A 21,846-nucleotide genomic window follows, 5' to 3' on the forward strand; every position below is an offset into this window, starting at 1 on the left:
AAATAAAAATTAGAAAAATTCAGCAGTTAATTTACATTTCCCACAAGAAGATAAAAATGGTAATTGTGAAAACACTGTAGCCTGAAATTCAGTTTGGAAGGCAAAAAGCTCCCAGCCAGGACTTGAAGAAGTTGTCAACAAAGGGGATCTTTTTCAAAAGCCCTACTACCAAGGCTGTGAAATTAGAAAAAGAGCACTTTGACATTACAGATGGCCTCAGAGCCATGGATAACCTGGCAGAAAGTGGAGAAAGAGGTCCCAGACTTCTGCTGCTTCATCTTTTCAGAAGAAATGATGGTAATATTTCTAAGGAGCACATCCAAACCAGCAGCACGAGCAGAGAGCCGTGCCTGGCAGAGGCAGCATACGGAGGCCATGGGGCAGGATGGAGCTGTTTGGATGTGGCTTTTTTGTGCAGTCACCAATTAAATTGTCTCCTGCTCTCTGCTCAGGCCACCCAATGCAGCTCCAGCACTTCCAGCAGGAGCTTCGGCAGAAGCCACGCAGCAGAGACCTGAGGTTTTCTGGCTTTGTGTGGCCCTGGGAATGTTTGCTCCATGAATTCATTTGGGCAGCTCCTCCAGTGCTGAGCTGTGCAGCAGTGTCATGCTGAGGTCAAACCATGGGTTCCTCCTACAGCTCCTGCGCAAGGAATAGGGGACACAGCCAGTGACGCAGCACTGCAGCCAGGAGCTGCTCCTGTACCCCTTCCCTCTTTCCTCTGGCAGCTCCTGCAGAGCTTGTATTTCTACCAGCAGTTTACCCCACCGGGAATCCAGGCATCATGGTTCTCTTACTTGGAAAGTAAGATAAAGCTGACCATTTTCATTATTGAAATGAGCAGAGCTCGCTTTCAATGCAAATGTTGACTTGTGTGGTATAAAGAAAATTTTTGCAGCATACCTGATGTCTCTCTGACAAAGGAACACCATAAAAAGGACATAAATTGAGCAGAAGAAAAACCTAACAGATGTACCCTCTGAGTGAGTGGAAGTCATGAGAAGCTGCAGGCAATGGAGTGGGAGGGAAACAGTCAATAAATCACGGGCTCTCCTGCACAATCAGTGTAGGAAGTAACAGCAGAGAAGGCTGGGAGCTCAGTGCATGCCCCAGTGGGGTCTGGCCAGATGGGGTTTTTTTATATCTAAATATTCAGTGTGCTCTTGAAGGAATATTGTGGTTTTCACTTTTGAAATATGAATGAATTTGACTTGTGTCAAATGCAATTTGTTTAAATACTTTTGCTAAACCAAAATATACCAGCTTGTTTATTTTGGAGAGATGAGGAGCAAGCGGCAAGGATTGGCAAAGGGTCTTTTCCTTCCCTCAGCGGATTTGGGTTAAGTGTTTACAGATTCACACATGCTGTCAGAGCAGCATCCACCCAAATTTTCTGGCAGGAATGAACTCCTTAAATAACGTGGGTCTTTACCCAGGCTTGATGGTGACCATGAGTTTACAGCAAAAGGACCTTCCTGTGTATTTTTGAGTGCACTCCAGATTTGAAGGAGTTAAAAAATTCCTATTGGTCTGGTAAACAGCACCTCATTGCAGAAAGCACAAACTGCTGCCTGTGTCTGCACTGGGCACTACGTCAGGTCCTGGGTCAGTTGCACTTGCACAGGTTACACTACAGCTCAAGCTGAGCTGATACTGGCTAAAAGATTTGGGGAAATTATTTTGCCAGAGAGTAAGAATTTCTGGTACCTGACCCTCAGGGGAATGTTAATGTTACAAGTTTCTTGTGATTACAGCCATTATGGAGACTCTTCAGCTGGAAGTAGAAATGGATTAAAAGTATTATTTATGGCGGCTTTATGGTAAACCAAGAGCAGCCCAGTGCTGGGCAGTTGGCAGCACTGATTAACCAGTTATATAAGCAGTGAAATACCACAGCAAATATCTGGTGGTTACTCTGTACTTTTACTCTAAGAATTAACTCCTGTTCCCCAGTAACTGGCTTTCCCCCTTCATTTCTGTGTGCTGCTGTAAAGATCTCTGTAGTCTTGTGCCCCCTTTAAGCATTTTTACCTCCAAAAGTTAAGTGCTATAGCAGGCAACTCAGAAGCCAGGTATTTTCTAACCTTTTTAACCAAATATTTGATAAAAGGCAAAATAGTAGAGAATAAAAGACCAGTGATGAGGTGTTTAATGAAGGTAATATTTAATGTGAAGCTCACATTGAATGCTCAGACACAAGCTCTTCAAGCTGAAACAACATTTTCTGTAAACATCACTTAGCAGAGGGAGATCCCAGATTCCTGAGCTTCCCTACCAGGACAACATTCACCCTCAGGGCAGCTCTGCTCTGCTCCCCACACCTCTGCCTCAGAGACTGCTGTTGCTGCCCTCCTCCTTGAAGGACGGCCCCAGAAGGGCAGAAAACTTCAAGACAAGGGACATTGATTGCCTTTTCTCCATGCCAGGAAAAAAACATATTTTTCCTGATTTTCTGATGCAATTCCAAAAGCTTTTATGATCATAACAACTCAATTAGGCTGGCAGAAAAAAACAAAAAGTGCTGAAATCTGAAGCAGAAATTCTCCTGCTCAGCCCTCCCCTGCTGTGCTCCCTCCTGACAGTCATCAGTCCCTGGAACTGAACCACAGCCTGAACAAGCTTCCCTGTCACTCTGAGCTACCATATTCCTTGTCTCTGTGACACCATTTGTTTTCTTTTATAGTTATTTTCATCTGTTGCTAAACGTTCCTCTGAAATGACACCTTCTCCTTTAATCTGCAGCCAAAACCCATTGCTTGCTCCCTGGGTGGGACTTGTCTGCCTCTCTCCTGGATCTGAGAAGCTGCAGCTGCATCACTGTGATCTTGTGTCCGGTCTTCTCTTTCTCCTCTCCAGTCAAAGTTTTCTAGAAAGGGAATGCCCTTCTTCTTCCAAGCCATTCCCAGTAAAGCCTGGTATCACCATATCAAAAGCTAGTGCTAGCTTACCTATGCAAAGCAGGGCTGCTCCTTGAAGAAGAGTAAAATGAAAACAAGCTGCTAACCTGCCCCTGAGTCTGCTCAGGTGCACTTGGATGGAGCAAGAATATCCTATTTATCTGGATATTTGTTTGATCCAAAACTGGATCCTTAAGAAGAGGCATTTTCCATCAAACACATCCTGAAGGAGGAATGCCATCTGTGGCCTGGTATTTCCTTCAGTGAGATGGCAGACTTCTCCAAACTCAGAGATTTCAGCCCACCGGCTGCCAGTGGCAGTTTGCTGCCCACAGGAGGACAACCTGCTGCAAGCAGGTACAGCTGCCACAGGTGCCTGCAGACTTCCCTGGAGTATCTGGAAGAGGTTACTTCACATGGCACCAGCATCCCCGGTTGTTACCACTTCTCACATATAATACATGCTCCGCTGCCTGCTGCAGCGCTGGAGAAACCAGGAGTACAAATGTCCCACGCTGAACAGTGTTAAGTTGTGTGACTGATGGATCACTGCTCCCGAGACATGGAAGCAGACGCACCGCGACAAGCAGGGGAACCCCCACGGCCGCACCAGAGCCGCCTGAGCCCGTGATGGGACTGCTCCCAGGACTGTCCCGGGAAGCCACCAGCCCCACGGCCACCGGCAGGGCTCCCCGGCAGCTCACAGCCGAAGGTGTGGGTGCCTGCGGGGCTGGGGCTCACGGGGCAGACGGCGGGCGACGCGTTCCGTGTGCGTGACCGATGGCTGCGCGTCCGTGCATCCGCGTGTCTTCTATCAGCCGTGGCCGATTTGGCACACACGCCAAGCCTTGCCGCAGCGGCAGCCCGGCCGGGTGCAGCAATAGCGCTTTTCCAGTGCCAGCCCCGCGTTCCCCGCACTGCCACAGACAGCCGAGCTGGCCGCACGGCGAGCAGCTCCCTCCAGGCGGTGCCTGAGCGGGGCCGTGCCACTCGGCTGCTCTAGCACGCTGCGCTGCTCCCACGCGCGAGTTTTAATCCCTGGAGCGCTGCGCTGCAGGGATTTACCGCCTGGGGCCAGCACCGGCCGAGGCAACGTCAGGAACACACGTTCTCTAAGAGAGCCACAAACGAGACGGCTCCGCCGCACCCGAGCGGACCCAAAGAAGGCGGCAAAGGGCTGTTCAGATCCCGTTCTAGACTTTCTCATTCCTCGCGGATGCGGGGTCGCGCCCCAGTGCCGGCTCGGGGAGGAGGCAGCGCGCTGTGGAAGGGGGTAGGCGCAGGGACCATGATGCCGGCTGGACATGAGCACACGGAAGCACAGGGACAGTGTAAATGCACGGACGAGCCTTTCCCTGGCTGGGCTGGGGTCAAGGGAGTTTGCAGAACTGTGAAGGGCAGCCCCAGAGACGCTTGGCCGAGCACAATAAGCCAACAGCTTTTTGATGAAGAGTTGAAGCTGCAAATGCTAAAACACTGCCAGCTAGAAATGACTTTTAAAAGACATTTTGAAATGTGGACTACTTCACATCAAAAACCTCTGCTTAACTTCATAAAAAGCAAGCGGTGGCCAGTGGATTAGAAAGTAAGTCTCAGGGTTACTTTTAATGCCATAGTTTATATGTCTAATGCCTGTTTGCCCATGGATGGACCGTGCCTCTTGTCACTCTCCTGGCAGTACAACAGGGAGAGAAAGCACAGAGGCACTGCAGCCCGCAGCAGGTATGGATCTACATGGCCACCCTGAGAGGCCACAGCCCCAGCCACGATGCAGGAAATTCACTCTCACATCTTTTCAGATCACTTGAGGAGAAGTCATCTCAAGCAGCTGCACTCTTCCCAATGTTTGGTAACTCACTGACTCAGCTTGAGCATCTTTTCTCCTCCTTTAAAGATTTATTTTTCCTTTTTTCTCCCAAGAAATGAGGATTTTTTTGTATATCATATTGTCCATTGCAAGGGCAAAATATAGGCTGCAGGAAATCTCCTCTACACTCTAGCCTGGGCCTGTAAGAAGGGCAAGCACTGCTTCTTCCCTGCAGCTTTTTTGGACATGGCCTTTTCAACTTGCCCCCAACTGGGGCGTGAATTGGGTTTGTACATGGCTGTCTTAAATCCTCTGGAGCCCCCTAGCAAAAAATACTGAACTTTCAAGATTTAGTTTTTGTCTGAGAAGCCACAAACTGCCTACAGAACTTGCCTTTTTCACTCTCACAACAGCCTGCAGTCTAGGTGATGGGAACTTCTGCCATATCAAGATGTGGTGTGGGAATGATGCAAGACACACCTTTCTTTCCCCTTCAGACACCACACAAACACAGCAAATATCACAGACTCTGCTGGCTTGGGCCTGACTGCAGTTTAGGGCGGTAGAGGGAAGGGACACAGTCTAGAGCCACAGACATGTTCCCCCCTACTCTTGAAAAGGCAGAGGGATGGGTTTTGGCCTTTCTCACAAACACAACCCAATCCAAAGAACCTTTTTACCCACCAGCAACAGAAGACACTGCAACCCACCACTCCCTCAATGCTTGTGAAATAAAGGTCTGTACCAGACCTAGACTTTGAGTACGCTTCTAAAGTTTAGTTTACAACACAAAGGAAACAGTTAATTTTGATTTGCTCCTTATTTTTTGATGGGGAGAGACATAAGAAACCCACTGACCCCATCTTTTAACAGAGAAAGGAAATGGTTTCAGAAAACAAATTACCTGAAATCTTTATTTGAACAGGGTAGTAAACATGTATTCAACTAATTTTGATGCTATAATTGTGTGTCACTGCACAAGAATTCAAACTTACACTTTAAAGTGCACCATTAATGGGTAAGTTCGATTTTTCACCCAGAAATATAGTCAATCGCTTAGAGAAGAAGAAAAATCCACAAAACAAGAGGTGTCAGAAAGAGGTTAAAAATAAGATTTATTTGCAAATAATTTTGACAATAAACTAGTATCTCTGAGCTGTGCATTTTGGGGACTACAAGTCAGTTCCTTTGTGTTCTGAGATTTCCATTTGCATGCAGTATGGGATACCTCTAGAATTCAAAATATACTTCAAAGTGTCCTTTTTTGCCTTGCTGTGATGAGTGATTCATTCCACAGGCACACTGTAGGAGAGTCAAAGTCTTTGTAATGAGAAGCTGTCACACAAAACACACAACGAAACCACCGTGGCTTAGGAAGAAAGCTCACTTGGGAGCTGTTCCACATTTGTTTAACACAGTGTTAAGCACTTCAAGATTCCCACAAGAAGTACCTGGTGCTGTATGAAAAACACTCCAAATAACCCAATGGAAAAAAAAAACCCATAAAACCAAACAACCAAGAAGAGCCCAAAACTCAATAAATATAAACATCTATACCTAAACCTCACAGGTATACTGAAACCTCATATTTCTTTCTGATATACAAATGCACAACACATCTGGTTATGACCCAAGTTCCCTCTCTTGGAAGCTGATGAGCTGTCTCATGTAAAAAAAAACAAACCCAAACCTCAAGATTTAACAGTAATAACTGTATATAACTGAGCTCATGACAAAGGCAATACAAGGTGAGATTTACCTTAATGTCTGACTGTGTGAGGGCAACCTCTCAGCCATGGTTAGCATCACAGCAGCAGCAGAGGAAGACAGCAGCATCTTCAGAACATTTAGTCAACTTATGCCCACCCTTCTCCCTAACCTTCCTCTCTCTTCCAGACCCTTCATAAAAGCCTGGAAATTTTAATTCTGAAGTCTTAGTTTGAATCAGTTTACATTAGAAGTGTATTGAGAAACTCCTACATGATTAAGTTTTGAGCAGACCATAATTAGCATACCTTGCATTAGGACAAAGTTGAAAGGTAACAAAAGGAAAATGAGGTAACTAAGAGAAAATAAAATAATCTAACCCACATCTATTTTCAATACAGTTCTAGAAAACATTCTTATAACAAAGAGGAACATTTTTTTTCCTCTTTACGAAGCTCAAAATAATCCCAATATTTGACACCAGAAAAATAATTTTTCTCTCCTCCATACATATAATAATACAAAAAAAAATGTCCAGATGGCATTGTTACCAGTTCAAACCATTAATGAATGCACTAGATCATCCAAATGTAAACAAACATGGTTTGTTTATTTATACATATATATATATATTAAAAAAATGCCCAATAAGTCAGAAGTTAATAACTACTGGTGATAACCAGTTCACGTAAGTACTTATATAAAGCTGGAGATAATAGTAGTCTTAGAAACATTATTTTATTTGGGCTACTTTAGAATGTCGAAAACAATATTCAACTGGAAGCCCTTCATCATCAATGCAGATACATCTCACCACAGGGGTTCCCCTATACCTTCTGGGGAACCTTGGCCATTTTTCTGAAACAAATGAACTTGGTCATTTTGCATCAACCATTACTGAAAGGATCCTGCAAGCAAGGCCCAGAATCAAGCAATTTCTTCAAGCTGAACACCCTAGCTAACATCAGACTGCCTCCTGCACAAGCTCAAAACCAAAAACGAATAAAGATTTCAGAACAAATCTGATGTTGGCAAACATTGCCCTGTTCAATCCCAACTCAGCCGTATTCAGAGAACAATAAGAGCTTGTGATGGGTAAATTGTAATTCCAGTGGGTATGTTCTCCTATTACACAGCTCCAAGGATTCATTCTTCTAAGCCTGGTCTACTGCAGTATTTGTGGTGTAGTCAAATGTAAATATTATTGAGGTTTACTGACACCTTATTTGGGTCAGGGTTAAGCTGCAGGTGCCAACATCCTGCATCAGCCTGTCCTGGTTTCACCAGGGAGAGAGCTGATTTTCTTCCCAGTAGCTGGTACAGCGCTGCTTTGGATTTAGAATCTGAATAATGCTGATAACACAGTGGTGTTTTAATGTAAACATGGCTTAGCAACAACTCCATCAAGGCCTTTTCAGATTCTCACCTCACCTTGTGGGGGTGCACAAAACCAGGACTGCTGACTCCAATGACCAATGGGAGGTCCCAGACTATATCATGTCAAGCTCAAAATATCAACTGGTGCAGAAGTTGGCCAAGGGTCACTGCCCAAAACTGGCTGGGCATCAGTCATCAGGTGGTGGGCAATCGTGTTGTGACTCACTAATTTTATATATTTTGTCATTATTACTGTTGCTTTTCTTTCTGTTTCTGTCCTATTAAACTGTCTTTATCTCAACATATCAATTATACTTTTTTCCCTCCAAGTCCTTCCCCCATCCCACTTGCAAGGGGAGTGGGCAGTGGTGGGGTGCAAGTGAATGGCTGTGTGGCATTTAGCTGCCTGCTGGGTTAAACCATAACACAGCTCCTAAAACTCATGGGTTTAGCAGTATTTTCACAAAACAACATTTGCCACATCTCATTAAGATTCCAAAGTCTGGAAAATTCCTGTCCTGAAAATCTACTATTTGATGAGGAAGTATCCTATTTACTGAAAAATTTAACTAGCTCTGAGAATACCATCTTTAATGGCAACACTTCAAAAAGACTCCACGCAGCCCTACAAGTTCTTTTCTCTTAGGTCTGACACCTAGAAATGCTCAGAGTTTGTTTTAGGAGAAGTCCTGTACAAGTGATCCAGTTTTTAAATGTCATTAAATGTTTTGGCAGAATAATGTTATATTAAATCTGTAATACACTTGCTAATGTTTATAATCCAATGATTAGTTATAAGAAGTATTATTGCATTTTAAGCGTAAAAATATAAGAGGTTCTATAAAGAAAATTAAAATAGCATTAATCTAATATTGATAGTCATATAAAATAACTCACAATTATGTAAGTTTCCATATTTAATTACACATTTAAAAATAAGTTATAAAAATAATTAAGCTTCTTTAAAACCCCTAGGATATTTTCTTTTAGGAGTTTTTACTCATATCTACTGATTGTCTAGCATCAGCCACAGCTTCTGGTACTCGAACAGTCATATCATTCATCGATTTCTTCAAGCAGATTTGGCAGCCTAAACGTGATCTGTGGGGAAACAGGACATTATTGTTAGTTCTAGCCCAGCGGCAATCTAGCAGCATTTACCCCTTTACATCTCCAACACTCAGCCATCCCAAACAGACCATGAACTAGGAACAGCCTCTGTTGCGCAGGGCCTTAATCCAGCACAGAGTGAACCACATGCATCACCACAAAGATCTGTGTGGCAATAGCCAGGATTTACAGCCAGAACAGAGCTCAGCACACTGGGAAGTCCCACAACTTAGTACTTCCTGCTCACTGAGACAATGCAGGATATGGGTGACCCTTTTCTTTCCAGTGGGTCACTAACAGGTCAGTCCAGTGCAGGGAGTGATGCTTGATCTCCCAAGGGACATCTGGCACCTCTGAAGAGATAAAGGCAATGAATCTGAATGAAAGCCTCAGAAAAAACAAAGCCTAGCCCCTCATCCAGAGTTCAGTGTTCTCAAACTAAAAAACTCAAGATTGGGTATAAGCCAGAAAAGTAAGAGTGAAAAGACAAGAAACATAGGAAGGAGAAGGATAAAACACTCAAGGCACCAGAGGAGATGTCATCCTTTATTTCTATACCTATCATTCAGCACGAGAAAACCAGATGTTGTACACAAGCAATTAAAACCAGAAGATTTAATACAACTCTGCAGACATCACAAGCTGCTTTTATTGCTGGGATAACTTTAATTCAGTGTCCATGTCTCAGTATTTAAGTATAGAATACTAAAGACATCAGCAAGGATGGGCAATGTTCCATAGCACCAGTCCCTGGCAAGACATTAACTAGCTGATAGCCTGTTTCAAGAATGTAAAGTTCCCACTCTTTTATCCACCTCTCCATATGCATTTATCTGCATTTGCCTTTTAACTCCAAATGTCATTTCCTATTGCTCAAGAGCATAAAATCCTCTTGCATGTTTTCACAGGCAGGTGATATTACCACAGCACTGTGAACAACCCTTACTCCTCACTGTGGTTTTCTAAGTCTTTCACAAGGATGCTCACACTAATTAAAACCTAGCACCAATCACTTTTACATCATGCTGTTTATCACATCCTCTTACCAGGCAGCTTAATACTTCTTGTTAAAGGATTGGGGGGGGGGGGAGGGCAGTTTAACCAATTACTTAGCCTTTACAGGGCTTCTGTTCTTATGCTGTTGCACCTCAAAATTTAGTAAACAATTTCTAGACCTAAGTAAACTGCATGAACTGCAAGATCTTTCTTCATCTGAGTGATTATATGAATAACAGAATTTTTAGTTTTTTAATTAGTATGAGTAATACTACTTCTATGGACACATTGGTTTGAAAGATCACAGACTACACCAGGACACCCTCCGCAAAGAAACCATCCAGTACACGGCCAGCCCATAAAACCTCTAGAGATAATGCAAAAGAAACTTGGCTTTTATGTTATCTTTTTCAATTTTATGTGCACCTTCTACATCACCCAATGGCTCAACATGTAGACAAAGTTTCCTCTTGCTGATGAGCTAGAAACAAAAATATTTGTCTACCTTCTGTAAGCTGTTTCTCATCTTATTTTTTGCTTTAGTATTATTATTTTAACTTGCCAGGGTTTGCACTCCCTCATCTTACTACTTTCTACTGTTCTGCAGTTGATCAAAACAATTTCATTTTAACCTAATTAATCCTTCATTTTAAAAAACATGAGCTTTCATGGCAGTTGCTGGCTGAAACTTTCCCAAATAGAGAGTCACTGACAAGAATAAGCTGCTATGCTTATACCTATGACAGAGCATAGAAGTACACAAATTTACATCAGCACAGGAGTCCAGGTAACCTCCAGCGACTACCAGCCACTTAGTGCTCTGCCTTTCAGAAGAGTCATCCTCTCACATAAATGGAAGGTCCCTGGCCATAGGAAGAACATATGATGCAGGAAAACCTAACAGAAGTACCAAACACCCTCACAGGGTGCAAAACTTCATTTTGTATGAAGAACTTAGAGGGGAAAATAGAAACATTTAAACAGAGAGCTCTGGTTTGCTGCTGGTTTCCAATTCTTCAGTAAAATCTCCTTGCTTTAAACCTTTACTTAAAAGGTTTAAGTTTAGCCAAAGAAAAAAGGTTTTCATTAGATCATATGCCTCCAGAGCTATTTAGGAATTATTTTGGCTCTGAGCCTAAAAGTTACTCTTTATTATGGTAGGTGGCAGGCTTAATAGGCTTGTGGTTTTTTCTCCAAAACTGAAAATGGGTTTTTGTGAGACAGGAAAAATGATAAAACAAAAGAAGCTATAAGTTTCTCGTAAGTTGACTTCTTTGCCTTTCAAATATCAAATAAATGTTCAAATTTGGCTGAAGTGAGAAAGTATCATGTAGAAATGATGAGTATAGGATTTCTTTTACTGATATAAGGAGACAGACAAGTTAATTCAAAGTACTTCTTTGCAGAGACACAAACTCTATGCTATATAGACCAGGTGTAAAGCCTCTGACATCACTGGAAAGATTCTCAAAAACTTCAATACGCAGTTCTGTTGAAAAACAAAGGAAAGGGCTTGTGAAACCTCATAAGGCACAGCGGCCTACTTTTTGTGTGGGCATGTTCTGTGATAAAGGCTACCTGTGCACCAGCAAGTACAACAGCCCACCAGGAATAGGTCTGTGATGAGGATTAACACCCTAAATAGAAGATGTGTAGCTGTGTGATGGTGGATGCAGAACAGAGGCTTACTTTAGAGTACCACTAGTTTAATCCTAATGCCTATCAGCAGTCAGAGCACACTTCAGGATCAGTTTCTCACAAAAGGGAATCTGGTTTGTGTGCACAAGGATCACTGTGATACGAGTCAAAGCGTAACAAGTATGTACACTGACATATCTCTACAATGTTTGTCCTAGAGAAGGCTTAGAGGAAGGATCTTCACAAACCTTGGTACATAAATACCAGAGAGGTTGGAGAAGGTGGAGTCTGCATCCTTGGATATATTCAAAAGCAGTCTGAACATGGTGCTGGGCATCAGATCTAGGTGGTCCTGCTTGAGAGTGGGGTTGGACCAGTTGACCTCAAGAGGTCCCCTCCAACCTCAACCCTTCTGTGACTCTGAAAAGAAGATCTGACCAAAACCTAAAATACTGACATAAACACATTGATAATACACATTAACTAGCTGCAGACCAACAAAGGAGTGGAAACAGAAGAGAGGAGAAACAAGAATAAGAAAATCCACACACAGGACAGTGGCAAAGCTTTCGTGGAAGGAACTGGGTTTCCAGTCATACTTTAGCACTAACAATTCTGCACCAGACCCCTCTGAAGACCAAGTACTGACACTTTCAGTCACAAAAACAATACTGTTTTTGTGTAATCTTTTTAATACTAATTCAGACAAACTGTGTTTAAACTTAGCAGTTTTGTTTGTGTAACAAAATCCATCTATTCATTAAAAGCTGATTAAGGTGCTCCAAGAATATTGGACTGCCCCATTTGCAAACCTTTCTTCCCATTCTTTGAAGAAGCAATGTAGAGAAGTGTTCTGTTGCCTTACGTTTCTGTGAGGCCATAAGCCAGGTCCAGCATGTCCATCTCTTCATCAGTAATTGCATCTAGTTTCTCAAATATGTGGTCTTCAAATATTAAATGACAAGTTGAACAGGCTAGTGTTCCTTCACACGCACCTACAGAAAAATAAGTCAGGATAATAGGAAATCCAAGTTTGAAACTGCAGCTGAATTTCAGAAGAAATCCTACATGTGTATCATACAAGAAGTCTCAGATGATTAGCAGAATAAATGTTCCACATAGTCCCACATTCTTATACCTACTCTGCATTCAATTATTAATAGCATTTCTACAGTTACTACAGCACTAAGATTTACTTAAATGCTAAGTAATTAGTTAAAAATGCTACATAATCAGCTAAAAATGCTAAGTAATCAGTTAAAATACTTAACTAATTCCCTTCCCATCATTTTAAGAAAGAAAAGCTTTCTACTGTAAGAATGCAAAAGACAGACAATGCTGTCAATCAACACTACTTCATTTGTTTTCAGTGTTGATCCTTCTTATCTCTCCCATGGTTTTGAGAAGGTTTTCTCTAGAAGTTCAACAGCAGACACCTGCTACACAAAAACAATTGCTCAGAAATACAGGGAGGAAGGATTTTATACTTACTTCTCACTCAACAGAACACTAATTGACAACAACGGGAGTCAGGCTAGAGAGATATGGCCTACATGTATTATGAGGTGTTCCTGTACAAGTCAACGACCTAACAAGTTGCTGGGGCAGAGCAGCACAAGTACCAACTCCACCTACCTGCTACAGCAATTAGGTCACCGCAGCACAGTGAAAGTTTGACTATAACAAATTTGTCTCTGTCACTGTATTGGCCTGTGTCTTGGGCTGGCACCAAGTTCTCCACAGTGTTGAAAAAGAAATACGCAACTTCAAGAAGAGTGGGTCAGGTAAATACTGTGGAGATTACAAACCTCAGGCTCTGATTTAAAATGATAGAAGATAATCAGATAACACATTGGCCAATCTTCACTTATTTACTTATTTCTAGGGAGAGCAGAAACAAAATGACTGTGACCACGTCACCTTTGTAATCATGGAAATAAGAGAAGGAAAGCTGTATGTATAACTATTGCTATGAAAAGAAATAGTGGAACTCATCATTAGACCATGAGAACCACACAGAAAGCACCATGCTGGTACAGAACCAAAAGCATGTATTCAAGGTGAGCACGACACTGTAATACAACATCTGATTTTTAAATTATATCATGTCTTCAAATACACATGAGAAAACAGAGCTTAATTAAAGTGCCAAATAAAATTTGTCCTATTTGCAGTTTAAGGACCATTTATGTTGGGGAAGTGAGGGAAGGGGTGAGAGGGGAAGGAAAGGACACTGACCAGTCTCTTTGAACAGTGGAAGGTCTTTCCACAACCATAAAACTGGCAATAACAAATTGAGTGCAGCTGAATCATTCAATAGATCTGTAATCTATTGAATTTACACAAAGATATTTCTTTTATTGTTAATGCACATGGGATGCCCCCTAGTGATAGAAGTAAATAAGCAGGATTTACATTTTACTTTTCCCTCATTACTTCTTTCTTAAACACAGAACATGCATTTTTACTATATTATTTCCTTCCCTAGTACAATGTTTCATGAGCAAGCTGCTATAGAAATGGGAGTAGCACATATTAAAGACTGTAACTGTATTCCAAATTTTCAGTCTGGCTTCCTTTTATTGACAGCATTGCTTTTTCCCACTTTACCACAGTGCTCCAACACAGCTGATACTGACAAGAGAACACTGCAGAATACAAGCAGACCAGCCATTAGCCTAAATGAGTAATTTAATAAGTGATACATAAAGCTAGTTGCATTACAAATTTGAGATAATTTTTCTTCCCCAGACATAAAAAGTGTTTCAGATATTAAGTATAAGGTTTAAAATCTTACCAAAAATTTTATTACTAGCAGTAAAATTTCTTTGCACTTAACTAAAACACACATCAAATTTCAAACTGTGGTACAAGACTCCGCTGCTTTTTTTTTTTTCCACCAGTTGCTTCACATTATGCATTCCGTTTTGAAAATTGTACTACCACTTTCTGCTTCAGTTCTATCAGTTTTTCAGCTCATGTTCAGAGAAATACCTTCCCAAGGTATTTAATTGCAATTACCTAATACCTTTGAGCAATGTGGTCTAGTGGTTTGAGCAACGAGGGCTGGTGGAAGATACCCATGACAGGGGGATTTGGAACTGAATGATCTTCAAGGTCCCTTCCACCCCAAACCATCCTACAATTCTAACTATGGAAAGTGCAAAAGTTTGAAGAAATGGAGAGAAGTTGTAACTTCCTGCTGTTTTGATTTTAAGCAGAACTCGTACCAAGTTAGAATTGCGCAAGGTCTCCTTTACCCCAGTTCTTTAGTAAGAATTAAACTCCTTGCTCTTCCCTCCTAACTGACATGGATTTGGTTGTTTCGTTCACTTTGCACTCCTCTGCTATAGATATGGTTGTGCTACAAAAAAGCCTGATAATAAATTGAGACAGTCTGGCACTACAGAAGTAACCAGACACTGTTAGAAATACACCAATTCTGTGCTGCCTCCAAAACAGAACCTTTCAGCTCAGAAGACGTTTGCAGGTGGCATGTTTCAGACTACACTTTGACAGCATTCTGTGCATATTCCCCTCCTCAATACTCAAGCCAAGATCACCAAGTATTTTTTAAAACCTGAACCAAAATATTCTATGCACCTGCAGGAGGAAAAAAAGGGGAGAAAACCCCAGTGAAGTACAGCTAGGTTTTATATATAAAAAATTCATTTACAGTTGGATTCAATGATCTTGAGGGTCTTTTGCAATCAAAATGATACTATAAATATTTATGCACAAAGAGAAACATAATTTCTAGACACTGAATAAAATATTCAGTGAATCTACTCACCGAAACCATCTATGTCTAGATTATTGTCAACAACAACATCCAGCAGTGAATCCCCAGGTTTTCCCTTGGCCGTTAGTTTGTCACCATCACGGTTTATGAAATGAACAGTTATTTTCTCTTCTGAGCTGAAAAAGAAAATTATATAATACAATTAAAGAATTCTAGAATTTTTAGCACTTCAGAATTGATTAAATACTACTAAAATAATAGCTGCTGCTACTACTATCAGCTTCAAGAAAATATAAATCAAGTTATTGCCTTTTAAAAGCTGTAACAGGTGCAGGCTTTTACTGCTGTACATTGAACAAAGACCATAAAAAAAAAGAAAAAAAAAACCTTGGTGTTTGTTTTGTCACCACAAGCCATATGGGATCCAGATGTTTTGCCTTTCACCAAAGACAGTTTATTTTAGACACAATATTTGTATTTCTAATAAATAAATTAGCTTATTTTAAATGCTTCTCTCATCACCTTTCTGTGAACTCTTGCTTTGGATTTATGAATTTTCTGCTGTTCTCATAATTATAATTTAAGATAAATTCTAAATTTTCTCATTTCCGCTTAAAGTTTTATATATTTTACTTTATTGGTTCCAAAACTTAATTATTCTCTCTTCCCACAAATGGAAATAGTCCAGTAACATTCTGCTGTTTTTAGGCACAAATTCTCTGAGGAATTCATCTTGTAAATATTAATTCTAGTGAAGTACAAGGTTTTTACACTGGTTTCAAGGAAATAATGTTTTGTATTTTTTTGCCTTTTCTTTCCAGACAATTGTTTATTTAAGAAAAGATTCACTCACAGTCTGCACAAAAATTTCTTAAGATTAAAGCTTTTAACATTAAAAAATTATTTTTTGCATTCTATATTATTTTATTTCACACACAAATTAAATGAAAGCTTTAAATATACTAATAACAGTATGTTCAATTTTAAACAGATTATTATCTTTCCTACAGCAAGCGAGCAAAACAAAAACTTGTTGGATGGACACTGAAGAAATCTACCAAGAGATGACAGATAAAAATAGAACAACTAAAAAGCTAATTCAGAAATTTATGTTTCAATGTGAAATCCATGTTTAAGAACCACATGCTTCATGTTACCCATACGCTTCTTAACTGTGGGCTTTGAGTGATCTATGTCATATGAAAAATATACGAACTTGAAAATCAAGTCACCCTTGGAAAAATCTAACCTGTACATCTGAATATTAAAGAAAAAAAATCTGAAAGTGACCATGCTGAAAAATCAGTGAACCAATTATTTTTGTAACTGGCTATAAAAGAATGTGTTTTTAGCAATCTGAGTCCTGGCTTGTTATGAAACAACAAGAAATGTTTGTTGCCATAGACGTCATACACTTGCCAGAACTCCTAAGTTCTATTGGCACCAGTGTGCTCCGTGATGATTCATTATGATGTCATGTTCGATTCTTTTCCTATCATCCCTCAGTCCACTCTCTAGAAGGCAGCCACAAGCTATGATTAACTATAAATTCACTCCAAAACTATAACTGATAAAGAAGGGTCGACCTTGCTGACCTACAGAATGCAATGGAAGCGTGTACTATAAAAAACCTCAGAAATCTTGAAGATACATCTTTACAAAATATGATTTATGTTGCACAGTCACCTGTGATACCCAAGGACCACCAGCAAACCATTCTGTGGGGGTTTAAGAAACCACTCTGCTTTTCATTTTATTCCTCAGCTATGTTAACACCTCCCACAGCAGAACCAAGGAAACAAGCATCCACTTAGATAAACTAGCACAAAATTCACCACCTCCTTTGGGAGTTTAAGACAGATGGGTTTAGACTGCATCTGGAAAGGTACAGATTCACATTCTGAGAGCCTAAGCTAACGTCTGACAGTGTAATTTTAAACTGCCTCAAAAAGCCCTTCCAGAGCTCAAAGTACATTCTCCTTTGCTGAAATATTTCTGTCAAAATGACAAAAACAACGCTGACAGGAGACACAATGCAATATGTCCTTGCATTTCTGGGTATGCTCTGCCTGAGGTATAGACATGGCAAGTATGAAGTATTTATTCCAATATCCTAAACATATGCTTCATTGTAGGATTAGGCACTCACAAGTACCATGTCAAACAGTAAGATGTCTGGGCATCCATTAGCTCCTTGCAACTTCTGTAAATGACAAGTGAACTCCCTCCCAGTTTTCAAAACACACTTGAAACTGTCTTCAGCCGTGGTTACACTTGAATCTGATAGAACACCACAGTGTCAGAAGAGGAACAGTTCCACCCTCATTCCTTCGTTCCTCGTCTCTCCAGCACTCACACTGTCCTACAGTAACCTCGGTTTGGGAATGCACTGGCTGAAAGCCAAGGTCAATAACCCCAGAGATGTCAGAATCAGCAGAGTCAGATCTGACCCTCAGATGAAATTTCACCAGTTTAGAATGGCTGCGTTACTGCAACTTTATGCTACAATAACACAATCTAGGTTTCATGATCAGATTAAACTGATCTGTTTAAAGAATAAAAACATCGGTTTGAGTGATCCCCACTCCAAATCACCCTGCCATCATCCTTACACCAGTATTACCACAAGTCAACTCCTTTCCTAATGTGGATGAAAATCAACCAGAAAAACAAAGTAGACTCAACTGGACCAGAAAGCAAAACTGACAAAAGTGCCACTGCCCACAACAAAAACAAGGAAACAGCAGTGGGATCCCATTGTCATAGGGGCAATCTGATATTTGCTTCAGCCAGTTGAGGACCTGCACTGCAGCTGCGTGCGCCTCATGGCGTGGCATGCAGCAAGGGGACAGACAGAAGTATCACCACCAGATCACTGACTTTTGGTAAAAACTGACAGAGTCATTAATCTTTCAACAGGACCTAATCCACCCTTACTTATAATTGAAGCTAAAATTTATTTATTTATTTGTGTAAAGTTAGGTATAGCCTTCTTAAGTCTTTCAGTAGATCTGTTTTTTTGCTGTTGCCACCTCCTATCACTCTTCACTTAGCCAAAATATTTAAAACGTCTCTGGTGCTTTACTCGGTAAAAATACTTTCAGAAGTGTGTGCATGCAATAATCAGACTAGTCAGACATTCAAAACACACACTAAGCCAATCTTCTCAATGACTGGGGGATACCATTAAAAATATTAAAATCTCACCTGCGTGAAACAATATTTAGGCTTTATAAATTTCAAATAGCATGGGTTTTATCTGCCCAGACATTGTTTGCATCAAGATAAACAACTATCCAAATACCAACATGCTGCGAACCAGTCACAGGCAATTAAGATGAAACATAAGCCAGGTCCATGCAAGTATGAATAGCCTCAGGATTATCAGGAAAAACACAATTTATTTTGTGTTATCCACATGAAGGATAAATATCCCAATTCATGCTCAGATAAATGCTTTTCAGCAGATGTAAAGTACAAATAACTTATTCACATGGTTGCCACAGTACTGTCAGCATTTTCTATCAAGCCTCACAAGGACACCCGAAATTAGGCATACTGCAAAGGCACAGAGGAAACATACTGCTGTTTGTTGTCCCTCTCATGCAAATAGCAGTAAATAATGCAAAAATCTCAACAACTACTTCTTCCCCCTTAAAAGGAATTATCCTTTTGAATGTTCAGGTATTACTTCTAAGTTAAGAATCACTTCTTACATTCCTCCAAACAAAACATAACTTTATCTGGTATTGCATATGGTGAGACCAGCTCTGTTATTCTCAGATATTTTAATAAACAGCAAATCCAATAGCCCTAACTGCCTGAGGAGTTCCATGAATTAAACTATAATACAAGCCTCAATCAACAGAAGTTATTCATCTGAACTAATCTTTAAGGCATGCAATTATTATGCTGTGCACTAAAAACATTGCACAGATAACCAGACTGGTATAAAAGAATTCTGAAATAACTACTGTTCCCCATGAATTTAAAAGGAAGGATAAGGGATAAAAAAGGAGCAAGAGAAAGGAGGAAATGGAAATGTAAACATAATGCCTGATGCTCCACTGAAACCCTTGGAAACCTCTGCTCACAGGAACCACCTCAGGTAACGTTTTGTATAGTGATGTCTTCATCCTCTAGACACAAATACAGCTAATTTTACACACATAAACAATGACGTATCTTTTTACTCAAATAACACTGGTGGATTACATAAAGGTCAGGAACTGGGTCTCAAATATGATACCCAGAGAAAGTAACTTATGCATAAATGGAGAAAACAATAACATACAAGAAATTTCTTTTTCTCCCAACTCACTCAGCCAGGTTATGACACTGAGTATATAAACAACATTGGAAACACTTGTTTGCATAAGCTTTTTTGCTGATGTGCTTGCAAAATGAATGTAAATAAATTCCATTCTGTATTCAGCCTGTTTGTGAAAGACATGAGGCCTTACATTACTATTAGGTAAGGAAATGCTTTCCCTTTATAAGATTCTTTTTAAAATTCTTTTAATATCTTTAAAAAAAAACTTGTCAACATATTAAATCTTTATTTTTTGTAATTAAAAACTGCAATTTAGGGACCTCTAAATCAACTGATAAGCAGCAGGATCCCTCAAAGTGATCTGACTAGCAATTTACTCGTCTCATATGGTAGTCCTAGGCTAGAAAAGTTAAGTCTCTCTTAACTTAATATTAAAAGTATCTGCTGGAACAAAGGCAAAGATCACCTACAAGAGAGCTCAAAAGCAAACTGTTGAGACAGCTTTGATGTCAATGGCACTATCCCAATCTTCTGGAAACAGGCCAGGCTACGCCCCTGATGCTGGGCTGATGATTGTGAGTCCTGTTACAAGTCTAGGAAACTTCTCTGGCAACCAAGTACATCAGGCTTTTAAAACTCCTGCTTTTTACATACTGAAAGTTAGCTGTAGACTCTGACCGACTTTTGACTAAACTACAAGCCAGAGGGCAGTGCATAAACAATCTGTGACTACCTGTAATAAGCATCAAAACTACAGCTGTGGACTGTGTAATATTAAATGCCCACAGATGCAATGCATTCTGAAATACCTACTCATACATACAGGTTAGGAGAGGAGGAGCTCTGCACATTTAGATCGGACCACAGAATCAATTAGGTTGGAAAAGACCTCTGAGATCATCAAGTCCAAGCTATTATCAAACATGAGCACGTCATATAAATCGTGGCACTAAGTGTCACATCCTGTCCTTCCATGAAGAAAGATGCAAAAGTGCTCCTCAGTGCAGAAAAACTATACCAAAGGCAAAAGGCACTAAGTATTAGGAGCTCTCTGATATGTGCTGTACTTCTACCACAAGCCCATCCAGACTTTCACAGAAAAAAAAAAAATAAACAACAGGAAAAAAAAAAAAAAAAGAAAAACAACTGCAACTTCAGTAAGGTCATAACCTCTTAGAAAACCAGTCTATGCACCAGGAACGCTGGTTTAGCATTCCATAATGTCACAAGCCATGCCAACGCGGTTCCGGGTCACACCGAGCCTGAGCCTCACCGCGCTGGTGCGGGGCCTCGCCCGAGCCAACCCGCAGCGCCGGCACAGCCCTACGGGTACAGCTCAGTGGAGGGCTCCCCTGGAGCGCTTCGGTGCCACCGCCAAGCAGCCGGTGAGGGGCGGAGGGGGCCGGGACCGTCGGGCACGGCGGGAAGGTCATCCCGCACCAGCCCGGCACACGGGCGGCCCGTGCCACAGGCAGCCGCTAGCCCCGGCTGCCCGCAGCGCTGAGAGCCGGCCCGGCCCGGCCCCTCCGGGCAGCCGCCCCGGGGAGCCCGCCCGGCGCCTCACGGCCGTGACTCCCTTACCTGAGCACCGCCCGGGCAGACAGGCTGAACGGCCGCGCTGCCCTCCCGGCAGCGGCAGCGCTGCTGCAGCCCGGCCTCGGCCCGGCTGCCGGCGAGGTGGAGGAGAAGAGCCAGCGGCGGGAGGAAGCGGCGGCGGCCCGGAAGACCCGCGCCGGCCCCAGGGCGGCCATGGCGGCGGGACGGGAGGGCTGAGCTCGGCCGGGGTAAAGTCCCGCCGCTTACGCCCGCAGCGCACGCGGCGGCGATTCTCGCAGCCGTTTACGCAGCGCGCGGCCCGCCCCCGCCGGCGTGACCGCGGGGTTACGCAAAGTGCGCGGCAGCGCGCGGAGGGGCGGAGCTGGCGCGAGGGCCGCCCCCCCCACCCCCCGCCCCGTGCTGCCCTCCGGTGCCCTCAGGTGCCCTCCGGTGCCCTCGTGCTGTGCCGCACCGCCCCCGCCCCAGATCCAAGCGCTGGCTCTCCCCTTCCCGGGAGAGCGGAGTCGTGGAGCCCAACACGTGCCCCGTCCCTCTGCCCGGCTGAGTCCACGAGGGGTTTCTCGTCACAGCAAGGACTCGGTGCTGACACGCGGTGGAGTCACCCAAAGGGTCGTCGCTACTTCCCAAATGCTCCTGTGGGAGACCTGGCCCGTGGGGGAGTGGGCTCCAGCTGCACGCTGGGCAAGTGGTCGATGCTACTTGGAACTCTCTTGAAATATCCTATAATAATGTGGAACTCCCG

General features: G+C 42.2%; 1 protein-coding gene across 1 annotated transcript; it reads right to left on the minus strand.

Moving 5' to 3' along the window:
• Window positions 1-7,276: 7,276 nt before the first annotated feature.
• FDX1 (ferredoxin 1) lies at window positions 7,277-21,379 on the minus strand. Its single transcript, XM_068181362.1, has 4 exons — window positions 21,129-21,379; window positions 15,326-15,450; window positions 12,398-12,527; window positions 7,277-8,889 (listed from the first exon to the last, which is right to left on the minus strand). The coding sequence occupies exons 1-4, from the start codon at window positions 21,296-21,298 to the stop codon at window positions 8,775-8,777; spliced, it is 540 nt and encodes a 179-aa protein (XP_068037463.1). The 5' UTR covers window positions 21,299-21,379; the 3' UTR covers window positions 7,277-8,774.
• Window positions 21,380-21,846: the final 467 nt, after the last annotated feature.

This window comes from Anomalospiza imberbis, chromosome 2 (assembly GCF_031753505.1).
Source record: "Anomalospiza imberbis isolate Cuckoo-Finch-1a 21T00152 chromosome 2, ASM3175350v1, whole genome shotgun sequence".
NCBI lineage: Eukaryota > Metazoa > Chordata > Aves > Passeriformes > Viduidae > Anomalospiza > Anomalospiza imberbis.

Excerpts from the sequence above, each read along its gene's own strand:
- FDX1 (XM_068181362.1), bottom strand. The coding sequence starts at position 21,298 with ATGGCCGCCCTGGGGCCGGCGCGGGTCTTCCGGGCCGCCGCCGCTTCC. Across the intron at positions 15,451-21,128 it reads TCTGCCCGGGCGGTGCTCAG|CTCAGAAGAGAAAATAACTG; the intron begins GTAAGGGAGTCA and ends TTTCTTTTTCAG. Across the intron at positions 8,890-12,397 it reads GCTTATGGCCTCACAGAAAC|ATCACGTTTAGGCTGCCAAA; the intron begins GTAAGGCAACAG and ends GTTTCCCCACAG.